The sequence below is a fragment of the Pagrus pagrus genome, assembly GCF_965226575.1.
Source record: "Pagrus pagrus genome assembly, chromosome: 3".
In the NCBI taxonomy this organism is placed as follows: domain Eukaryota; kingdom Metazoa; phylum Chordata; class Actinopteri; order Spariformes; family Sparidae; genus Pagrus; species Pagrus pagrus.
In genome coordinates, this window is record NC_140187.1 from 3,251,164 (window position 1) to 3,273,911 (window position 22,748).

At 42.2% G+C, this 22,748-nt stretch overlaps 1 protein-coding gene across 1 annotated transcript in view; it reads left to right on the forward strand.

Annotated features, from left to right (window-relative positions):
* Nucleotides 1-22,748, forward strand: part of mtss1 (MTSS I-BAR domain containing 1) — a 65,948-nt gene that overhangs the window by 33,256 nt on the left and 9,944 nt on the right. The window contains 8 exon segments of the mRNA XM_084348999.1: nucleotides 9,016-9,100; nucleotides 10,150-10,241; nucleotides 10,362-10,436; nucleotides 20,708-20,865; nucleotides 20,952-21,059; nucleotides 21,287-21,384; nucleotides 21,664-21,742; nucleotides 22,570-22,746. Coding sequence (XP_084205125.1) covers nucleotides 9,016-9,100; nucleotides 10,150-10,241; nucleotides 10,362-10,436; nucleotides 20,708-20,865; nucleotides 20,952-21,059; nucleotides 21,287-21,384; nucleotides 21,664-21,742; nucleotides 22,570-22,746 — 872 coding nt within the window.

The window sequence follows — 22,748 nt, forward strand, 5'->3', positions numbered from 1 at the left end:
AGCTCCTGACTGTCTGAGTTTTTGTGCAAAAACTGAATAAAAACACCTACGAATGGCTAACATCACTGTCAGTACTCGTATGTGTTAAAGCCGTTGCACACCTGGTCAGAACCGAAATGTGGAAAGCCTGCAGCCATAAAGTTCAGATAGAACCGTCCTTTTGTACAGCTGGTCAGAAATGTGAGTCTCTGAGCTCCAGCAGTGATGATATTTTGATTTTTAACACATTTTGCAGAAGAATCATGATGTTCGTAGTTGTTTACAGAGCCACTAAATCGTTGTCGTATGAGGCAAAAGAAATTTCTTTTGTAGTCACGGGAGACTTCAGACTGCGGTGATGACTCGGATATAGACAATAAAGTGGAGAAAGGGTGACAAACTTGCTCTTATTGATCTCAATCCCATAACATAATTAAACAGACATGGATTTAATTTGGTCATTAATGACGTCAACATTTCAGAACAAAGACAGTTTCAAACAAAGTTGAACGTTTTGAGAGCGTTCCCATGCGTCCTGGAAAACCTTGAAAATCTGGAAAACAGTTGACCAGTTTTAAGTTTAAAGATTGAACAACAGATTACAAAACCCTTTGGGGCATAATGGCCAAAAGCAGGCAGCTTTGTGCTGACACTTATTGCCAGGGTAGCTGTCGAGGATCTTAGTGTTGGTGAAGAAACGAGTTTGTGATATGAAACAGGGTGGGACCATTTAAATAAAGAGGAAGGACTTTTAAAATCAGTTCTAGTAGAAACGGGAAGTTTTACACAACAGTGAAGTTGCGTAAAATGGGAGTTATGCGATTTGTCATTTCAGCTCTCGTTGAAAATCCTGGCGGCAACATTTTGACTAGTCTGCAGTAAATAGTTTTGCAATGGCAAACGTTACGTTAGTCAAATCAAGGATCGTGCATATACATTTGGAATTGATCTGGAAATGGAAAGTCTTTTCATGGCTGGCACAACAGTGGGCCGTGACAGTTAATGTGCCGTCTCTATTGTTTGATCAGTTTTTCCAAGAATCAAATTTAACGACCCCCCGGCCGAGCCGCTGAGCCATCGATTGTCTGATATAGATCAACAACCGATCGATCAGCGTGTCCCTAAATAGAAGCTGCGAGGCGTCGGTCTGTCTCTGCTTTTCACTGGCTGATGTGAGCTCTTTCCTCTGGGTGTGTGTTTGTGTGTCAAGTTCACATCAAATCAAATCACGAGACTTTATTCTATTATATTTCAGTAAAACGGAGACGAACGATCGGTGCTGTCTGATAACGCCAATCACTTTGTTTGGTCTTCTTCTAAATCGTCCTCTTTTCTTTTTCCTTTCTACACAAATTGTTTTAATGATCGGACTTCTGTTTTCTTCTTTAGAATAAAAGTGCAAAAGTTGAACACATAATACACTGACTTCTGCCTTCCCAGAGCGTTGACTGTACGTGTACTGACTGGATGTATGTGTAACGCTCAGAAACAGCTCAGTAATGTCTGTGGATGACTGCAGGCATCGGTGCTAATGTTCAGACGTGATGATAAAAACAGCATCACAGCTAAAAGTTGGCATAAATCTTGTCACCATCAGCTGATTTTGAAGCAGGTTCCTCTTGTCTCTTCTCTGGTGATTCCACATGACCGGTCTCCCCGGCAACGAGGGAACAGTTGACGTCTTTGGCATCATGGGGCTCGAAGCACGCACGCAAACACACACACACAGACGCACACAAATCACAAGACGTCTTACTGAGAGCTGACTAGGTCTAGCGGAGGTTTCCTGAGGTCGACTCTGTGCACGAGTTTGTTTTGGGTTTCAGAGGTGAGGAGACGGTTTGCTCCAGCCTGACTGACTGGTCAACTGGTTGGTTAATCAGTAACTGGATCAATATAAAGAGGCCGTGGGTGGGTGAGTTTGGGGCTGTTGCTGTTTTAGACTTGAGATGTTGTCATGGTGACAAGTCTAGTTTTGATCCAAGATGGGAGTGGTAGCTGTGTTTCAACTAGGAAAGTTTTCCAGGGACCGGGAACCTTTGGAGGAACATTTCCACCACATGGACCTGAATTGAAATTGAGCTTGTGGAACATTATTTTTCCTAACTTTCCTAACGTATGGTTACTTTAGGGGTGGGCCATCTCACCAAAAAACAATATTTCATCAAAATTGCAATCCGCAATATAAATTGCAAACTATTTTCAGAGTTTTGAAATACCCTGTAGACCAGACATGAAATAGGCTATGATTTTCTCCATTCACGCCACTAAAACTCACTAGTTAGAACCGCCTGAGGTATTGTTGTTTACAACACGGCATGTACTGAAGTTTCAAAATGGAAGTAAAAGGACATTAAATACAGCAATCTCCACAATATGCCTGGAAAGTAGTTAGGGACGTGTTCAAGAGTGATCACAATCTCAAATCAGCAGATTGTTTGTGATCGCATTAACATGAAATTACAGGAGAAAGTGTACAACAGATGGAAAAGCGATGCTCTTGCAAAGTGTTTAGGCTGTTTCGCAGAAAACAACATATGTGTCTCTATTTTGAAATCTCTACAGCACTTCATAAATCCTACCTCAATATCAGGGCGACTACGCTGCTTTTTTGGGTCGAAATGCAGCTGTAGTTTTAGGAGAAGTTACTGGGCACAAATTCCACATTTCTTAATATTGGTCAAGTTTCAGTCCAGCTGGATGTTTGTAAGATCACAATGTTTGACAGAAGCTCGTCTACCTGATGGTCACATTGAGAGCGTCAGGGAGCAGATTGAGAGAAAAATAAATCCTTTGTGGAAATAACCTGAGAGCAGAGAAATCAACAGGAGTTAATACACACACACACACACACACACACACACACACACACACACACACACACACACACACACACACACACACACACACACACACACAGGGAGACAGACTCACATGCACACACACACTCTCGCAGACTTCTCTGAAAGGGCCACATTATGAGCTGTGAGGAGGAGAGGGAAGCTGGAAAATCTGGGTTTAGTAGGAGGGTGAACAGTTCCCTCTCTGTCTCTCTGGCGTTGTGTCTTTGGAAAATGGAGGGAAATTATAAATGACTGGAGCAGCTTTTTATTTTCCTCTTCCTCTTTTTCCACACACAGGAGTTTATGACTGATTTTAGTCAAGTCATTCATACTTTGTGTCATGAGCATTTTTTACAGCAGGTAACAGAGTCTGCTTTACAAACAAGACACAGTGTGGAAATGATAATAAATGATTCACAGCGAGGCCGACGAGTGAGGAAAAGTAAACGTACACGAAACCGTAAATGTTCTGCTTTATATTCAGTGCTGAACTTGACTCAACACTGTGAAACCAGGATTTCTTTATACAGCATGTGTACACCCTTTCGTACTAATAAACACAAATCCCATTCTATTCTTATGTTGTTACGCTACAACATACAATGATATTTTAGACAGTAGTTTCAATTCACCTGTTTCCACTGGAGCCCGGCTGATACATCATCGTCAGCTTATACGTGGGCCGGTATGATATATTTCGTCTTTACAGAACACGTCGCAGAAAAAGATGCTCTTTTAGTGCACTGATGTCACTTTGGGCTTTGGAGTTTATTGTTATGCAAATTAAAAATGACAAAGAAAGTGACTGTCCAGCTTACTTGCCAAGAAAGTCCACGGTACATGTAGGCAGTCAGGCTCGCTGATATAATTAAAGTTATTAAGTTATTATTAATTCAATGGATACACCTACGAGAGTCTTCATCAGGGCAAGTTTATTGTTAAACTGCAGAATATCCTGCCTCCATTATGTAACGTTGTCACAAGTGTTCAACATGTGAGGATTTCTTGCAGTAATTATGTATACAGATAAGAATATCAACAGGATTTATCGATAGCTGAATTTTTTTTACACCCTAATATCTGTATTGGCATTGGCCCCAAAAATCTATTACAGGTCAAGCTCTAGTTTCAACATGATCGTTAACTCGTGCACAAAGTCAGGTCAGGACAAAAGGTTGTGGTGTCTGTATCAGAGCAAATCTCTGCAGCCAGCTTCCAAAATCTGGTGGAAACATTTCTGAGAAAACAAGAAACAAAACATAAAATGGTACAAACAAGATAAAAAAAGACAACACACCATAAATAAAACGATACAACTGATTACATAATAAAACCAATAAAATAACAGTAAGACAGGAGGGATAGAAGCCAGAACAGCAGCTTTACCATAAAAAACCTTCCTGTAAAAGTACGTTTTGAGACAAGATTTAAAAAAGGTAACAGACTTTACAAGTCTTTTGTCTTTTGCTCAGAAAGCCGACGCATAAACAGAGCTTTGTTTGTTTAATGCGCATAGTTTTAGAATGAGATATTCAACAATCACATGTAGATTTGTGTTGTGTTCATCTGTCAGCCTACCTTTGACCACGTGGTGTGTTTACATGACATGGTTCACCCACAGAAACGTGCATCTACACACAAAAAAGCTCGCTGGATCAAAATGTTTCACTTCTCCTCGATTCTGTGCTGATGGACTCAAACAGATAATTTATTCAGCTCAGTCATCAGGACATTTAAACCACAGCAAAACAAAATGTGAGAATCAAAAACAAACCGACTCCCACACTGATTCTGTCTGATCTTGTCAGGTTGCATTTTTCTCTAAAGTTACCTCCAGTCGACTCTGCGCTCCATTAGACATGTCTGAACACAAACGCAACGAACGCCTAGAGTGTTAAGCACCTGGCTACAGCACACACTCGCACACACACGCTCTATCACACGTCGTAATTAACGTGTCGCTATGTGAATATTCACCGCACTTAACAGGGCTTGGTTGTGATACTGAGTTTTATAATGATGTCTTCAATAAAAAGGCTGTAAATATTTATTCTGTCTGAGTGAAATGTCACAGGGAGGCATCAATAAACAACTTGTTGCGATGACCAAACGAGCAGACAGCAGGATGGTGTCTGTGCAGCTTCAAAATGAAAAACTCGAAGGAACAACTTATGTCTATCATTGTACTTGGGTTTTTTTTGTGTTGCAGTTGTAGTTTATTGATGGTGATGGTTTAATGTCCCAGTGCTGGGAACATGGTGACATCATTGTAAGTTATTTTGGAGCAGAAAATGAAATTACTACTCACGCTGTTGTAAACAGCCGCCACAGTTTCCAGACTCACAGCTTTGATTATTAATATAACCAGCTATTCATCTGTGATTACTTTCAGTTTCTCCTCCAAATAGAGCGGTTTGTATCGGTGTTTCCAGCCCGTCTGATCACCTGACTGCTCGAGTGTCTTGAGCTGTTCTTTGTGGCGATGACGCCATGTTGCCATTTTTAACGGGCCCTAATGATGCAGGAAAACATGCGTACAACAGAGAATCGCAAAACATTTCCATAGCAATATTGTATCAATACACGGACACGTGCAAATCTTTAATTATGAACTCTCAGGTACTAAAATAACAACACTAATTGCCTTTTAGTTCACTAGATTGTACTGAGGTGAGGTCAGCAGAGGTCACGGTCAGCAGGATTGGTTTTGTCTACGACAGTGTTGGTTAATCTGTGTCCGTGATAATCCCATTTTCCTGCTATGAAAAATAAAAGTGAGTAGAACAGACTGAAAAATGTATCTCTGTAGATAAAACAGATGATGGCGTAGATGTTTCCCTCTGGGGACTTAATTTACAGTTGAAAAAAGTTAATAAATTGCAATATGTCGCAATAAATGTTATCATTATATCACAAAATGCTTAAAATTGCAAGGGTATCATGTTGTGAGTTTGGTATTGTGATAATATTGCATCGTGGGGCCTCAGATGATTCCCACAGCTAATATTTATTCTATTTTTTGCTCAGGTTTGGTCTCCAAAAGTGCGTTTGAAAAATATCTGTCTCTTTAGCAGCTAGATTTCACTTTCTTCACCAGCTAGACTCTGAATTGTTGTTTGGTGCCTGGCAGGTAGTGTGTGGCGGGTTTATCAGAGCAAACGACAAATGATGGTCACAATAATATTTATTAGAGCATCTTTAAGAAAAGGAACATTGATTTGGCAAATTTAATGCTTTTAAACCAGACAGGATTTAACACAAACTCTCCAAACATCGCCCGACAGACTTTTGAAACCTTTGCTTTGGGCGCATTAGGATAATGTTGCTGCTGCAGTTCACTGTCCTAGACTTTAATGTTCCCTGAGCTCAGAGCTTCAAACAGGGAGGGACAGGCAAATAAAGCAAACATACCTTCGCCACACCTTCAACGATTAACCCACGCCTCATACCTGTGCTTGTGAGTGTGTGTGTGTGTGTGTGTGTGTGTGTCTGTGTGTGTGTGTGTGTGTGCCTGCCCTTGCCACGTTTCTGCTCATATATGAGAGCCGATAATGAATGTTTTGTTTCTGAGCAGTCGCAGGAGGATGGAGAGAGAGGAGAGGCAGAAGGACAGATGGAGGATGAGAATGAGAGGATGAATGGAGGCTAGATGAGTTTTGTGGGAACGAAGGAAGAAAAAGAAGTAAAGCAGCTGCTTCAGTATGTACAGGAAGACGGAGGGATGGAAGGAGTGAGGGTGGTGAATGAGTGTTAAGTGTTTATAGTCCAGGTTTGACTCTGACATCACTTCCTGTCAGCGCACACACCTGATCTTTCACTGTGTTTGCTCTCTTTTTTGATTTTATGTAACTCGGCAGTGACTCAGCGCGTTGCAGCGTGTGTGTGTGTGTGTGTGTGGCTCTCAGATTTAGATATTCAAATGACATGAAATGAGTCAGTGTGAACTCTCACATTCAGACTCTTCAGTGTAAATCTGCTGTGTCACTTTGTTCCTGCTCAGAGTGGAGCTGAGTGATGCAGATAAAATCAAAAAATGCCCCTGTATGCTCGGACTTAGTCACGGTTAATCTGGCAGTTATATATCTATTAATCATGCATTCATCGCGATGTCAAGTCAAAAACGCTTGTTGCAATTTCCCGGAGTCCGCGCTGACATTTTGAAAAAGCTTGCTCAGTCCGATCAATCCTCTGACTCACAAAGGTGTTCAGGTGTCATTGATTCAAATCAGAGAAAAGCTGCAAATCCTGATATTTGTGTTCCTGAAACCAGAGAATATTTTGGCATTTTTGCTTGAAATAAGACTCAAACGAGTTGCCCGTTCATTCTGATTGATTGACTCATATTTCATCTGTAATTAATCCTCTTATCACAGTAATATACTCTTGATCTTTATCAGGTAGTTCAGTGGGTAGAGTTACATCAAACATCCAGGACAAGAAGAAAACATGTACAGTATAAATGCACAACAGATTCCATTTATATACAGTACTTTTACAATGGGATGTTTATTAAGTACCACTCGATTTTATTGATTTCACGTGATTGATCCTGGAAAACGATGCGTGTCTGTGTGTGTGTGTGTGTGACAGAGAAGTCAGTTTAACAGGAAGCGTCATGTCCACAAATGTCTGAGTGCCACAAAGAAGTCATTGTGTGTGTGTGTGTGTGTGTGTCTGTGTGTGTGTGTGTGTGTGTGTGTGTGTGTGTCTGTGTGTGTGTGTGTGTGTGTGTGTGTGTGTGTGTGTGTGTGTGTGTGTAAAGATGACAGAGGACCCAGTGTGGATGCAGCTCTTTTCCGTGTTTCTCTCTCTGTCAACATTTATGTTTCCCTCCCAGTGTTGCACAAATCTGAATAAATGTAAAACAAAATGTAAATCCGTGTTTGTCTCCAGCAGCGTTATATGAATCTTCTTCTGTTGCATTAATTCATGTTTATGAGTTTGGAAAAAAGTTCCAGTAAACACATGTTTTTATTGCTTCTTTCAACTTTGATCAACCAGCTTCATGACAACGACTGTCTGAGATAGTTGGTGCTGTGTTGGTGCGATGTGTTGCCGGCATCCCAGCTATTATTGTCTCATGAAGTGCCGTCGGTTTGTTTGTTGTTGTTGGTTTGTCTTGGTGTGTGTGTGTGTGTGTGCGTGTGTGTGTGAGAGACTTAATATTGTTCCATCCAATTAAGCGAGGCCGATTGTGAAAGACGGTGGTTTCTTTCTTCTTATGTAATTCATTAACAAAATGAGACGCACACACCTATTGTTTCAACACACATTACAACACTTGTCATAAGATCTTAATCAGATGGTATTTCCTTAATGCCACGCGATGAAGCAATGATGACACACACACACACACACACACACACACACACACACACACACACACACACACACACACACACACACACACACACACACACACACACACACACACACACACACACACACACACTCTTTGTTAAACAGACTGTGTAATGTCGTTCAGCTACTGTTACGTGCTGGTTGTACATGAAAATACTGTCAATCACTTGAATAAGTTGCTTCAGGTTCACTTTGTTTCAATGCAGTTTCTCTTATAGTCCACAGTGTATTTTAGTTTGTCAGAGTTCACACACCAACTATAACAACAACGTCAGCGTGGAGCGATACCGTTAGGATCACTTCCAGAGCGATTCAATGAATCATAGAAGCACCAACAGCCAATCAGAATCCATGTTAATTTGCAGCTTGATTCCCGGGACTACAAAATAACGTTGCAGGAGTGCTTAAAAATATTGGTTTCTAACTGTAGCCGACCTCTTTTATTTAAGCTTATTGATCTAAAAGACACTTAAGACAACTTACTCAACACTTATGTAACGTATATTAGGCTGCAAATGACCCATACATAACACTATTTCACCTGATACATACTGCCACACTGGTCTGTGGTGCTGATGGAGACTCTGAAGTTTGAAGAATTTCATAAAACCATATGTTTTTTTTTTTGCATGGTTATGATTATAGTTACAGTTCTTAGTGTGGACAGACCCTTTAAAGAGGAATACATGTACAAAATCCTATTATGTCATCAGCTGGTATTTTATTTTGTAGTGTCGACGCTGCATCCTGAGCTTTATTTTTGAAACATTTCAGTTTCTGATTAAAACGATACTCATCATCTGATGGCTGTGTTGTTGTTTCGTCTCTTCAGGTGCGACCAAGGACATCGGCTCAGCGCTAACCAGGATGTGCATGAGGCACCGCAGCATCGAGTCCAAACTCAAACTGTTCACCACGTAAGAGACACACACACACACACACACACACACACACACACGGTAGCATCGCATGTGTTATTTACTAGACGATGGGAGAGCAGGTGAAAGTGTGAATGACGGTGTGATGACGCCTTTTTTCTGACGGTGCTGGAACGAGACGCTTTAATTACCGTCGGCTGACATATGCTCACACACACACACCAGCCAGGAAGTGTGTGCGTGTTAGTGTGAGAGAGCAGCAGTTGTGTGTTGTCCTGATTTCACCTGTTATTACCGTCACTCCTGCTGCTGCTGCATTCACTTTACTGTCTGCTGTCATTAGAGAAGCTGTCACTCAGATGATTCACACACATTAGCACTGAGGCTGAATGATGTTGGACAGTCAGGGATGATAACGACAGCCTGGTTTTAAACTCATCATTTACCTCAACAGAGGTCTAAAGCTTTCCATTACAGTGACAATAATTGATATTTTTATAATAAATATGTATCAAATGAAAATATGAATGAGGTCGCTGCTAGCAATGGACTCTGAGAGATTGATCACCTGAATCTGCAGCTCCCCTCTGCTTCACAGAGCTTATATAGTGTCTGTCTGCTCGTTGTTTATTGTCTAACTGCAGCTTCACTGTCACCGCTCTCATATCATCGAGTTTGGCTGCAGCAGACAGCTGTTTTAATAGAAAAAGCTAAAAACTAAAAACCCACTGTACACTACCTGCTCAGCACCAAACAGAAGACAGACACAGTTAGAAGTGAACTGAAAGTGAAGCATTTAGGAGCTAAAGAGCCAAATATTTCCCACAAGAGTTGTTGGAGACCAAAAATAGAGCCAAGAGGGACTAAATGTTTGACTTATATTCATCAGGTGACATGACAAATATCTGATAATATAGATTGTTAGTTGCAGCACAACATACAAATAATACTAAAATTAATTATTCTGACCCAAACTACCAGAGAGATTCTGGTGTAAATCCCAGATTCCTTGGGAAAGTTATTTTTTAGGATTAATTCAAAGAAAATGAAGCTGATTAAGTGAGACTTTAAATTGTCTTCTTCCTCAGAGCGCTCTCAGAAGGTCTCATCACTCCGCTCGAGTTGAAGATGGAGGAGTGGAAAAAAGTGGCCAGTCAGCTGGACAAAGACCACGCTAAAGGTATGTCCATATACTAACACACACACAGACACACACACACACACACACACACACACACAGACACACACAGACACACACACACTAACTCTACCTCACTGCCGGTCTGTTCTCGTTGTTCAGAGTACAAGAAGGCCCGAGCAGACATCAAGAAGAAATCGTCAGACACCATCAAACTGCAGAAGAAGGTGAAGAAAGGTAAGAAGAACGTCTGTCGGGTTCGACATCGCCTTCGTCTCACATCCTGCAGGTTTCCAGCAGCACTGAAACAAACACTGCGACGATAAAACTGTCTGTCGAGTTGCGTTAGCACAGCTGAATAGAAGGTGAAGGAAAGCAGTCGTGGTTTTACCTTCCAAGCAAAGCTCCAGCTAGCAGAGCTTGTTTACTTGAGAAGAAGATGCCACCTGCTGAATATTAAAACCATCTTCCACAGAGTGAGATAATCCTCCACAGTAAACATGACGCGTCTGTTTGATCCTGCCCTCATTGTGCTGAGATAAGTGTTTTCTGTGTATTATGTTATGCTCTGCCTCCTGTCAGTCACCTGACACCCCGAGGGAAGAAATAATCCCCTGGGAACATGTTTCTTTGCTAGCTGCCACATCCATTTTTTATGTGGTCTTGTTTTTAAGAAGACAGTCGGTTTCTTTATTTTCTGTCTGCTGGGTTTCAGCATTTATTTAAAGATCAAACCCTATGTCAGCCCTGCCAGTAGTCATTTTACTGATCTCTTTTAATCCATTTAGTGGTAAATATTATTTATTTTTACCCTCTGGGTACAGAGTCTGTAACATTTTAGCTCCAGTGGAAGATTTGTCAAATTGGCAAGTATTATAAAATGGATGGAGCCGGCTCACTTTGTACAGAACGAACATCTTGATTTGTACTTGTTGGATCTTTTATTTATTTGGGCTCGTTTATTTTTTTGACCCGGGGCTTACCAGTCTAGACTTGGGACAAATGTTAGTCCTCCTTTTGGACCTGTTGGGTTCAACTTGGTTCTATTTAGTCTTGACTTGGGACTTCTAGCTTTTGACTTGGGACCTTTTAGTCTTAAATGTGTTCCTTTTGACGTGAGACTTAACAAGTTCTGAGGTCTTAACTCAGAACTTGTTAATCTTGACTTGGCACTTGTTGGTCTTGACTTTGGGTTTTTGTTAATCATGACTTGGATGTTGTTGGTCTTGACTTGCGACTTGTTGGACTTATCTCTGGCCTTGTAAAACTTGTCCCGGCTCTGTTTGTGAACTGTTTCCAGAGGGTTTTCTTTTTGTGTACATGTCAGGGTTTTATCTTGTTAAATGTTGGACACTCAGACCTTCAGAGTAACGTTTTAAGGTTCGAAATTGAAGCTGCTGATTTCAGTATTTTTAATTATCATGTCTATGAATCGTGACTAAATTCAGACCGTCTGAGCAGCTTCTGTGCTGTGAGGCCTGTACTCGCTCTCAGCCTCGTGGTTCGAATGTTGCCATAGCAACCTAGACATAGTGCCAGGTAGGCACCTAGGCCACACCCCTTCCCGTTATCAGAGCACCACACCCTGTGGTTGCCATGGTTGCACCTGGCCCCACCATGGCATAATCAAAGACACTGAAAGCTGAAAGCTTGCCAGGAAAGACTGCAGATTGGCCTTATATGGCAGAAATAGAACCGAAACGCCCAAACACGTGCAGGCACACACACACACACACACACACACACACACACACACACACACACACACCACAATCAAAATGAAAACTGGAGGCTTTTATACAAATACTCTCTCTCTCTGTCCTCCCTCTCGACAAATCCACATGCAAATGCACGGACACAGAAATAGTCGGTACACACATCACACGCGCACTGACACACACAGACACACACAGTCTCAGCCCGGACCCGCCCATGGTAAACAGAGTGATGTCTGATGTGGCTTTAACATCTCTGAACATGTTTTCTGCTACGTGTCTTATTTTTCGGTCCGCTCTCTCCACACTCCTCTGTTCACTGTCTTTCCTCTCTCAGTCCAATCGATCATCTCGACTCTTTTACCACAAACTGAATCACCAGAACTGTTTAACACGGTAAACAATCAGAAAGAACTCAAAGCATTTGACGGATGGTTTCGGTTTATTACAACATGGTTCTTATTTTGTCATAGTTTTGCTTTCTGTTGGTTATGATCACACTGTACTCGGCGTGTAAATCAATTTTAAGCAAACCACCGTGAACTTCTGCTGCTTTATTCAAGTTTCATTTAAAGGAGCAGTCCTCTGATTAAAATATCTTCCCCAAAACTACAGAGAAGGATCTTCATTTTTCTGCCTAAACAAACTAAATACACAAAGTGACCTTAAAGGACAACACCATTTATACTGTTTTACTTTGTTTATATGTGGCGGACCCTGCCACCTTTCCAGCTTCAAACAGTATTCTGGGACCTTATTGTCCTCTGAGAACAGCTTGTTTATTCACTTATGGAAAACATACATATTTCTGAATTTGTATTATCACCTCATTAATATTGTAAATATTACAAGTCTGAGTTTGAATTTCTTCAACAAAACTACACAACGCCCCTTTAGCGATGCCCGATGGTGAAGAAACACAAGCAGTCAGACGATCTGACCAAGAAACAAACCAACAGTTTAACCAGATGACACTTTATGTTGAGGTCAACCTAAAATTGGGAACACCTGAAGTCTTTTAAGGCGAGGTTTGCCGCTCGGTAGCCATCTTAGCAGCGTCCCTGTGCAGTTATTTTGGGCTAACAAGGCGGCATATCTCTGGTGTCACAGACTTTACTGACAGTCCTGACCCAAAGTTTGTCTAACCACATCTCAACTATTAACTTGGTGAGTACGATGCTGTTATCACTCAAATAAATGGTGGACAAAACTTTAAAAAAATAAAACCAGAGTTGTAATAAAATCGCAGCACTGAAATCAAAGAACCATCCGACTGTAAGGCTCAGGGAGACGACAAGTAAACAAGTAAGCAAAAAGAAACTCAAACACAGGGACAGAGCCACAGCTTCACATGGTGTCACCACGTAATGACACAGCCCACACACACACACACACACACACACACACACACACACACACACACACACACACACACACACACACACAGCACTGTACAGCAGAGATAATTATAATGTGAAGCCTTGATTGGTGACTGTACAGAAACTGTTTTGGTACACTGTGCAGGGGAAAAGTTGTCTTCTTATGGGTGTGTGTGTGTGTGTGTGTGTGTGTGTGTGTGTGTGTGTAGACACCATATAATAAGTAAGGACAGACAGAAGGACTAAACTGCTGTAGCTGTTGTTGGTAAAAGAAAACTACCCCGAACAAAACTCAACAATAGACGTTCTGTTACCTTTCAGTCATTTTGTGGATGGACTGTGTTGAGTTCTTGTTTTCTGCTCAGTCTGGAGCTTTACAGTTCGCTCCACCTGTTTGCAGTTGGCACGTTTCTCCTCCATTAAAAGTACGATAGAGTCTCGGCTTTCTAATGGCTGCAGTTCAAATCCGGAAACTCTCACAAACTCAGGTTTTATTACAAGATGTAAAGAATTTTCTTTCTCTGTCCTCAGTTCACTTCAGTTCATTCTCCTTCTGTTATGTTGGTAAAATAGAGCATGCAAAGAAAAACAGTAAACATCTGTTCCATTACTAATCATTCCATATGATTGTGTGTGTTTGCTTTTGCTCTGTCATTATGTGGTGTGTAACCACTTCACATAGGGAATCTTTAACTGCTTAAATAGAGACATGATGGGAGGAGGCAAGTGGAACAGAACTACAAACATAAAGATGCTGTTTGTTATCCCTGTTGGTCTCAGCCTTTAATGCCTCGGTGTGCAAGTGGTGGTCATTATGAAATCATAAATAACATAGTTACTGTTTTAATGTTTATGTTTTAGTGCATTTAACTCGCGCCACTCAAAGCATCTTTTTTTTCTTTTGCCGGCAAACATCAAAAGCAAACTGACCCGTCTGCACCTACAGTGACGGTACAGACTGTGGTTCAGAGCTGTTTCCACCCAAATTACCAGAAAACTGCAGCGTTGATCAGGCAAATAAGTTCTCCGGCGTATGAAAAAGCGACCGCTGTTTTACATTTAATTTTTGTGTGTGACTAAAGCCGTCCGTGTGTTGTATGCTTTCCTTTGTTGCTCTGTGTTGATGTGCCGAAGCACAATGAACAAAAAGCAAACTTGTGGCTAAAATAAAATGTTGTGCGTACTCAACCAATCAGAAATGTCCAGCTTTGCAAGCCCCACCCCCAAAATTGTTTCAATTTTGTGAAGTACTACTCAGGTGTAAAATAATGTCCCGAGTCAAACCGAGCCGCGCTGGTTTGCTTTTCCATCACCAGTTTTACTGCGCAGAGTTGAGCTTCTCAGAGGCGGCGTACGTCCCCGGTCTGGAGGTGTTCCTGCTGATTATCAGAACATTTGTTAGCAGTTTCTTTAGCAACTAGTAACGCTACATATCTGTCAAGGCAGAGCAGCCCGAGGGCAGGAGAGGGAAAACCATCAAATCTATTCCCCAAAAAACATGACCCGGTTTCACCCAAATCACTGAATGAAGTGATAAAGACGTGTTTTTGTACAGTGATCAGTGAGGTCCGGTCCCGAGCAGCATTCGCCTCTGGCAACTTTCCTCTTTTTATACATCCAAGACAGCACCATAAAATAAAGAAAGCGTTTACTGGACGGGTCATTTATATACGCCCCCGAGTGCAGGATGAGTCATCAACATTTTTAATGATTTTCCATAAAGCTACAAATTCTAAAATATCATAAAAATACCTACAAAACAACTTTTTTGCCACTGTTGGGCCGAATACTGGTGAATAGATGAGATGTGGAGCAAGACACATGCTAAAAAGACTTACAAAGCGTTTTTGCTGTCATAGTCTGTGAAGTACTTGAGTATAATAAATCCATGAAGAAGAAGATGGAGATATGACAAGATCAAAATGGCTGCTGACCTTGTTCTCTGTGTGGCTGTACAAAGAAGAGGAAGGAGGACAAGACAGGGATGGAGGGAGGGGTTGAAGTCATCCTCTCATGGCGGCAGATACTGTGGTTAGAAAGATAAGAAGAGAAACAGGGAGTGAGAGGAAGAGGCTGGTAGAGAGAAGAAAGAGGAAATTAAATGTTTATAATGATAGAGAGAAAATAGGGATTCCCCAACCCCAAGAAAAACAAAAAGACAGGAGAAGAGGGACACAGATAAAAGGAGAGAATGATGGGTGATGTAATTATCTGTTTTTAAAGTGGTTGCATCAAAGAAGGGGGGGATGACCGAGTAACAAGATGATGTCATGTGGCTCTCATGAGGAGAGGAAAAGACGAGGAACGGAGAGGCTGAAGAAGGACGAGGAGAGGCTGAGAGATAGGACTGGGGGGAGGAGTAAACAGAAACGTCAAATCAGGAGAAAAGTTAAAGGACAAAGATGTGGAAGGAGAAAGAGTTTGGAAGAGATAGAAAGTGAAGAGAGGTCGACGGAAGACAAAGAGGAAGTTTGAAAGAGAGGAAAGGTTAGTGAAGACGAAGGTTAAGAAAAGAGAAGAGCTGAAAGAGGAGGAGAGAGGTTGAGGAGGAGGAGGCAGAAGGACAGAAAGGAGGACAGCGGTATGAAGCGAGTGAGGAGCTGTGAGGAGCTGTGAGGTCAGAGAAGGTGAATCGTTGTCATTTGAATCTCGAGGCGTTTCTTTTTGCACACAGCTGCTTCGTGTCTCGACCTGCTTCACAGCTCCACAGAAGCCATTGTATCATCTGAACTAAACTAGCTGCCCACCTGTCTGACGTTGATGACATCATCAGCGTGTGACGCAGGCGGTCTAGACTGTCGGATGAATAAGCCTTTGAAAGCAGAAGGTTAGCGTTTAACTTTCCCAGAAAGCTGAGCTCTCTCATGCAGCAGTCTAGTCACCGTGATTAAAAACACACTGAATGTTGCGGGAGTCAGCAGAAAACACATAATATCACTGACGCAGCAGTTATGTGTCATCATAAACTGTTCACCAGCATCTGCAACGTTATTAAGAACATGTAGCAGTGAGTCTATCAGACAGATTCACAGTTTGCATTAGTAATTAGGGGTGTTAATGAGTCCATGGTGACAGCACGGTCCTGGTAATCAGCTTCAGTTAATCGTTAACAAGATGCTTATTAACTATGTAATTTATTGACATACCTATTATGTCATAGAACCATTTAACAAGATATTTCACAATCACAATTATCGCAGCATGAAAATATGATACCAGCTCGCACCGACGTTTGAATTTCACATTTTGCGTCAGTGTTGCAGTTTTTATAATACGACCAAAATAAACCAAACTCCAGAGAAATCTTAATGATCTCCCAGCTCTGTTTCCCCGACACCAAGCTGAAACCAAGCTGAACACCGCTACCGTTATATCTTTTAGCAAAAAACATGTATTGTCTAAATTAATTTCAGAATAATTGTCAAAGTAGCGTTGAATCTTATCTAAAACATTACAGTGCACCAGACCAGATACCTTTGGTGAACCTCTGTAGTTGTTTCCATGAACACAACATAAACAGGTTGAGGGGTAGATTCCCTTTAAAGACGACGTGCTGAAAACCCTGCAGTCATCATCTAAAGGATCTGAACCAACACACAAACTCTCAGCAGCTTGTTGTCGCTGTCGGTGACTCCTCAGTTACTCCAGCCTGAGGCAGCAGCACCTGAGCGAGCGAGTGAGGAATGCTAACGGACCAGTTTGACTAAAGAAAGTGTAACTAATGAGGCTCTGGAGAGCTGATGGGTTGTTACTGTTGGTTTCACACTTCATGCCTCAATACAGGCGACTCTGTGATGTTATTTAAAATCACATTATTATCAAATAACACAATCCCCTCCTCTCTGCTAGTGTATCTCAGCATTTGGCAATATTATCTGTTTGTCTCCTATTAATAAATCCTATGAAATAAGTTTGAAGAGTGTTTTTGGCTTCTCACATGTGAAGACGTAAATCTTTAAGAAACGGCTGTATAAAATATATCGTCTCATTATTTAAAATAATACTCAGCAATGTAGATTTTGCCAATATTTCTCAAACAGGAGATAAAAGTGCATTTGTTGGGGACTATTTTGGGCGGTGGAGTAATACACATTTGGTGCTCTGGTGAGTATTTCCGCCAGCAGGAGGATGTGAGACTGAGTCAGAATAAACTACTGTGCGTGTGTGTTCACAGTAATGAAGGAGAACCGGACCCAGTGTGACTCATTGATGTGTTTTTTTTAAATAGTTTTTGACAACAATGGAGTTCGAGGACACAGAGAATTTAGACGTATCACTACGTAAACAACACTTGTGAGGAGGGTCGATTTACTTTTCACGTTTGTTTGTTGACATAAAGGAAAAACAAAGTGTACTCTGATGTTTTGTTTTAAGTTCTCAGTTGGAGGAAACAAAAGTGGAAGACGTGTATAATCAGTCTGAGCAGCGAGCCGAACAGAAAAGTGATAAAAAGTAAAGACGCTCAAACTTTATCAACAGGAAACACAAGAGACGGAAACATCACAGTCCTATATGTTCATATCCAGTCTTAATGTTACACACTCTGATAAAACATCTTAAAGTGCGAAAAATAAGAAATAAGAAGGGGAAAGTGATGAATGACTGAGGCTGCATGTTTATACAGAAGAGAGGAGTTAAACAAATGTTCATATGAATGTATGAAAAGATCGTTTTAAGCATCTTACTGATATATAACTTAATAAAGTGTTATGTTTTTATTTACCTGACACTAGTGAGTTTAACTTAAAGTTATAGTCGGGGTCTTTTGATGTGGGGTCGAATGGGGAACTTAATTCTCGTCCCACCTAAAATATATTTGTTAAACAGCCTTTTCCTTTGGCGTGACATTCCCTTAACCGTCCGTATTCCTACGCGCAAGCCGAATGAGCGATGTTGAGATGATATTGAGATGATATTTCGTGCAGCCCTGAACCGAACCGAACCGAACCGAACCGAACCGGACGGCTTAGTGGAGACGAGGGTTTTGATTTTGATTGACAGTGACAGGAAGAGACCCCTCTCATACTTCCTCGGCTGGTGACGTGTTTGTCTTAAATAGAATTAAATCAGGATTAAGTTATTAAGACTCTGGCTGACACGAGGCATTGCGTTCGTTAGCTCTTCAGTCACTTCTGTAATATTTGCTGCCACATCAGAGCTCGGTTATGTTACAATGACCGCATGATCTCCTCCTCTGAGTCGAAGTGATAATCGAAGTTGCTCCTAACCTGTTTGGATGCAAACATGAGGTGTTACAGCACATTTTCCCAGCTGGTGAGGATAAGTTTCGTCTGAACTGCGTTTCACCTCTAACGGAGTGAACGAGTCGACTCGGTGCAGAGCCGAGCTTCTGAGTTCAGGTCTTTGTGTTTTTGTGGGTTTGGAGCCAGAGCCTTGTAGAAACAGTCCGACAACACGCAGCCTGTCTGTGTGTTTCCACAGCGGCCAGACGTCAGGCGGACCAACAGCACGCCGACACTGAGCTTCTGTTCGCAACGTGGAAAGCTCCCCCCCCCACACACACACACACACACACACACCTGAGAGAACAGGTCGTGTTTACGTTGAGCTTTACGACACAAAGTCTGCAGTGTGTGTGTTGGGCTGTGGAAACTGCTTCTCTCTGTTTTCCACAGGATTTACCGCCTGTGTCTCTGTTTTTTCTGCCTCCTTCTGTCTCTGGAAGTCAGAGAGAGGTTTTGTTTTGACCGTGTTTGCTAGAAAAATACCTCAACGTTTGATAAAGAGCAAATTCAACCAAAATCAGGTGAACAGAAAAGCCCAGAGATCAGTTTTCCAACCAAAACAGTCACGCTGTGTTCATGTGAAGGTGGGAAACAGCAGTAGAAGAAGTGTTCAGGGTCTTTACTGAAGTAAAAGAAGAAATATTGCAGTTAAAAGTTCTCAATCACATTTGTAGTCAGTAAAGTTAGACAATAAGCAAAATGTAATCACGGTATCTGAGTTACAGTTCTCATGATGCAGCGGATGGCCCCTATCTTTGTGATATAATATGATTATCATTGATGAACTATTGCTGTCAAGTAAAAGTAAGAGAAAAACTTCATTTCTTTGTTAGATGTGGAAGTTTAAAGGAGCATAAAGTAGAAGAACGAGTCCCCAAGTTCAGATGTAGTTAATGAGACGATGATGGAGGCTGCAGCCCTGTGAGCTGTACTTAAACTCCTCTGTGTCGGTGAAGCTCTGCGCTCTCCCTCCTCCGTCTCTGGACTTATTTTTACATTGAGTGGGTGTGTTTCCACAGCTGGGTGGTCCGCAGGTCAGAGCACCGTCTGTCCCCTCTACCTGCAGGTCCGAAACCCACCGGGCTCGGGGCAGATCGGGTGAGGTCTGAGACATCCTGGGTCCATCAGTGCAACTTTGTTAAATATTAAATGTTGGTGTGTATGTATGGAGACTGCTGGTCGAGGAACTGAAGGGTCTTTTGGTCCAAACACTGAAAATGTGTGACGGCTGAACATGTAACGGGCCGGTTCATGTGTGTGACGGACTGCAGTGATGATGAGGGGGTGTTACATGTGTTACATTTGTGATGAAAGAGCCACAAAATGTCCTCGATCCCCAGTCAGACGGCTCCTCTGGTCTCTTTCTAAGAAAGATTGGAAGTTTTTCTGGCGCGGCGAGCTGCGCTTCAGTGCGCTGTTCTGGTTTCAGGACCGGGATCGTAGGATGAGGCCGGTCTGGATCACATGCCAGTGGTGGAGTCCAGTAAACAATGTAGTAAATCACATCAGAGAGAGAGAGAGAGAGAGAGTGAGGTCTCATCTGTCTGTGGTTCTCAAATTCACATTCTTTCCCTACAGTATCACCATTTCTCTGCGTTCGTCAGATGCTGTACTGTCATGAAGCTACTAAGGAGCTGTAACTGAAGTAGTTGTGTAGTAAAAATCAACTGATCAGGTGGTCAAATTAATGTGAACAGACTGAGACATGCTTTTAGGGGAGTAGCTGTTTTCTCATTATCTCACATTTCAACACAAACTGCTGCTCAAACAGGACGAGAAGGTCAGGCAGCATGTGTGTGACGAACAGCTGACACTCACCGCTCTGTGTGAACATGTGTGTAGTGTGTGTACATGTGGTTTTGTGTGTCTCTTCATGTCTTCCCTCCCTGCAATTACACCAGAGTGTAGTGTTGTGCTGCCTCCTGCTGGTAGGATCTGGGTCTCACAGCCTGACAGTGTGTAGTAGTGTCTTTGCTGCTCATAAATAAAAAAAACTTTGCTGAAAAGTTCGGATCAACTTGCTGTAAATCGCCAGAATTAAACAACATCGCCGGAGGAGGCAGTCGGAGATCTTGATGACCTGTCTGAGATGTTCGGTCCGAACAGGAACCAGATGATGTTCTCGCTGCTCGCCTCTTCATCACTTCCTCCCGTGTGTGTTTCTGTAGGGAAGGACGAGGTCCGGGGTCAGCTGGACAGCGCACTGCAGGACGTCAACGTGCGTTACGCCGTCCTGGAGGAGACGGAGAAGCGGGCTGTGTGCAGGGCGCTGATCGAAGAAAGAGCGCGCTACTGCAGCTTCGTCACCATGCTGAAGCCTGTCCTGGTCAGTGTGTGTGTGTGTGATGAATCCACCTCTACAGACTGTTGGACTACAATAAAAACACTGATCATCATTCTCTGTGTGTGCAGGACCATGAGATCAACATGCTGGGTGAAGTGACTCACCTGCAGACGATTCTGGAGGATCTGACCAACCTGACAGCTGAGCCCAATAAACTCCCAGCAGCCAGCGAGCAGGTACCTCCTCTTCCTCCCTCAGACGTTTCCTCTAGCGCCACCCTCAGGCCACATGTTACACATTTAGCTCCACGACTGTTAAAAATCAAACTATTTATTTGTGAGACGCATCTTCAGCAGGAACCAGTTGGTTTGGAGACAGAATAACACATCACCTTTTCTTTTCTTTGTTGTCAAACATCTGGAAGACTTCCTGTCTTATCCTGTGTTGTTTTTGTGTCTCTCAGGTGATTTTGGACTTGAAAGGTTCCGATTTCAATTACACCTATCAGACACCTCCAGCTTCTCCTAGCAACACCATGTCCAGGAAGAGCAGCATCAGCAGGTAAAACACACACACACACACACACACACACTACACACTCTGATTATATCCTAATCTTGTCAATCATTTGATTTAACCAATTTCTTGCATGGTGGCTTCTGTTGAGACGTCTTTAAATATTTGCAGAGTCAGCTCTCTTTTGTTAAATGAAGGAAAATGTTTTGGAGAAAAACATGAAGTACTGTACTACTACTACTACTTTACTTTTTTGGGTCATTTTGATGAACAGAGCCTCAGTGATGTTTATTCTGAAAGGTTTGGTTTGTGTGTGTTTTGTAGTAACTACCAGTCTGGATCAGTGAGACACGTTCCCTCTTTGGACTCTATCAGCTGTGCAGTCGATGGAGTACACATCCAGGTAACACACACACACACACACACACACACACACACACACACAGTGACTGACACACAACAGTTTGTTTCTGTGCAGTATTTTAACGTTTAGCTCAAAAGAAAAAACACAGAATGAGTTTGTTCTTTAAAAATAGCTGAATTCTTTAGATTTCCTTTAATCCTTCTGAAAACGACGTTACATGTTTAATGGTTGTTTCAACAATATGTGGCCAAAAGTATTTGGACACCAAACGTTTTAGCTTACTTTATTGGTCTGGCAATCTTCCTCTTCTTCTTTTTTTCTGGTTCCTTGAATGGGAATCTTAAAACTACAGCGTACAATAAAGTTCTGGATAGTGTGCTTTGAACGTCATCATAACAGTTTGTGTTTGGCACAAAGCCGGGTCCATTAATAAAATGGTATTCCCAGCCAACAGAGGCCCGACCTTAACACCGTCAACACCCTCCATTAACTGGACCGACGACTGTGAGCCCGACCTGACCCCCCAAAATCAGTGTTGAAGGTCATTAATGCTCTAAAGTATCATATTTGGATAAAATGTTATGGTGTCCACATACTTTTGGCCATGTACTGCACATCAGCTATACAGAGAATTATCTTATTTCAGGCGACTCAGTAAATGTTTGCTTTCAAACCTAAATCCATTAAAATGCCAATTCTGTTTCAACATGTTTAATATGTTAAAGGTACATTTCACTCAAACATTCACTCGTTCACCACCCCACACTTTAAAATGACTGCTGGCTTTGAGGACCTACAAAATAAAAGCTTTGTCTCCGTGATGAAGACGACACACACACATCGCTCTAACCCTCTCCTGTGTGTAGCGCTGCTCCTCCCCCTATCTGATGATTGGCTGTGATGAAACCAGCCGGTCCCTCAGCGAAGGGAACTCCCCCTCTCGCCTCGGCCGTCAGGGCAGCCGTGGTCGCTACGGTTACGCCGCTGGCCATGGCCCCCGCCCCGCGCTGAGCCGCCGCGTTAGCCGCAGGGATATGACCACCGT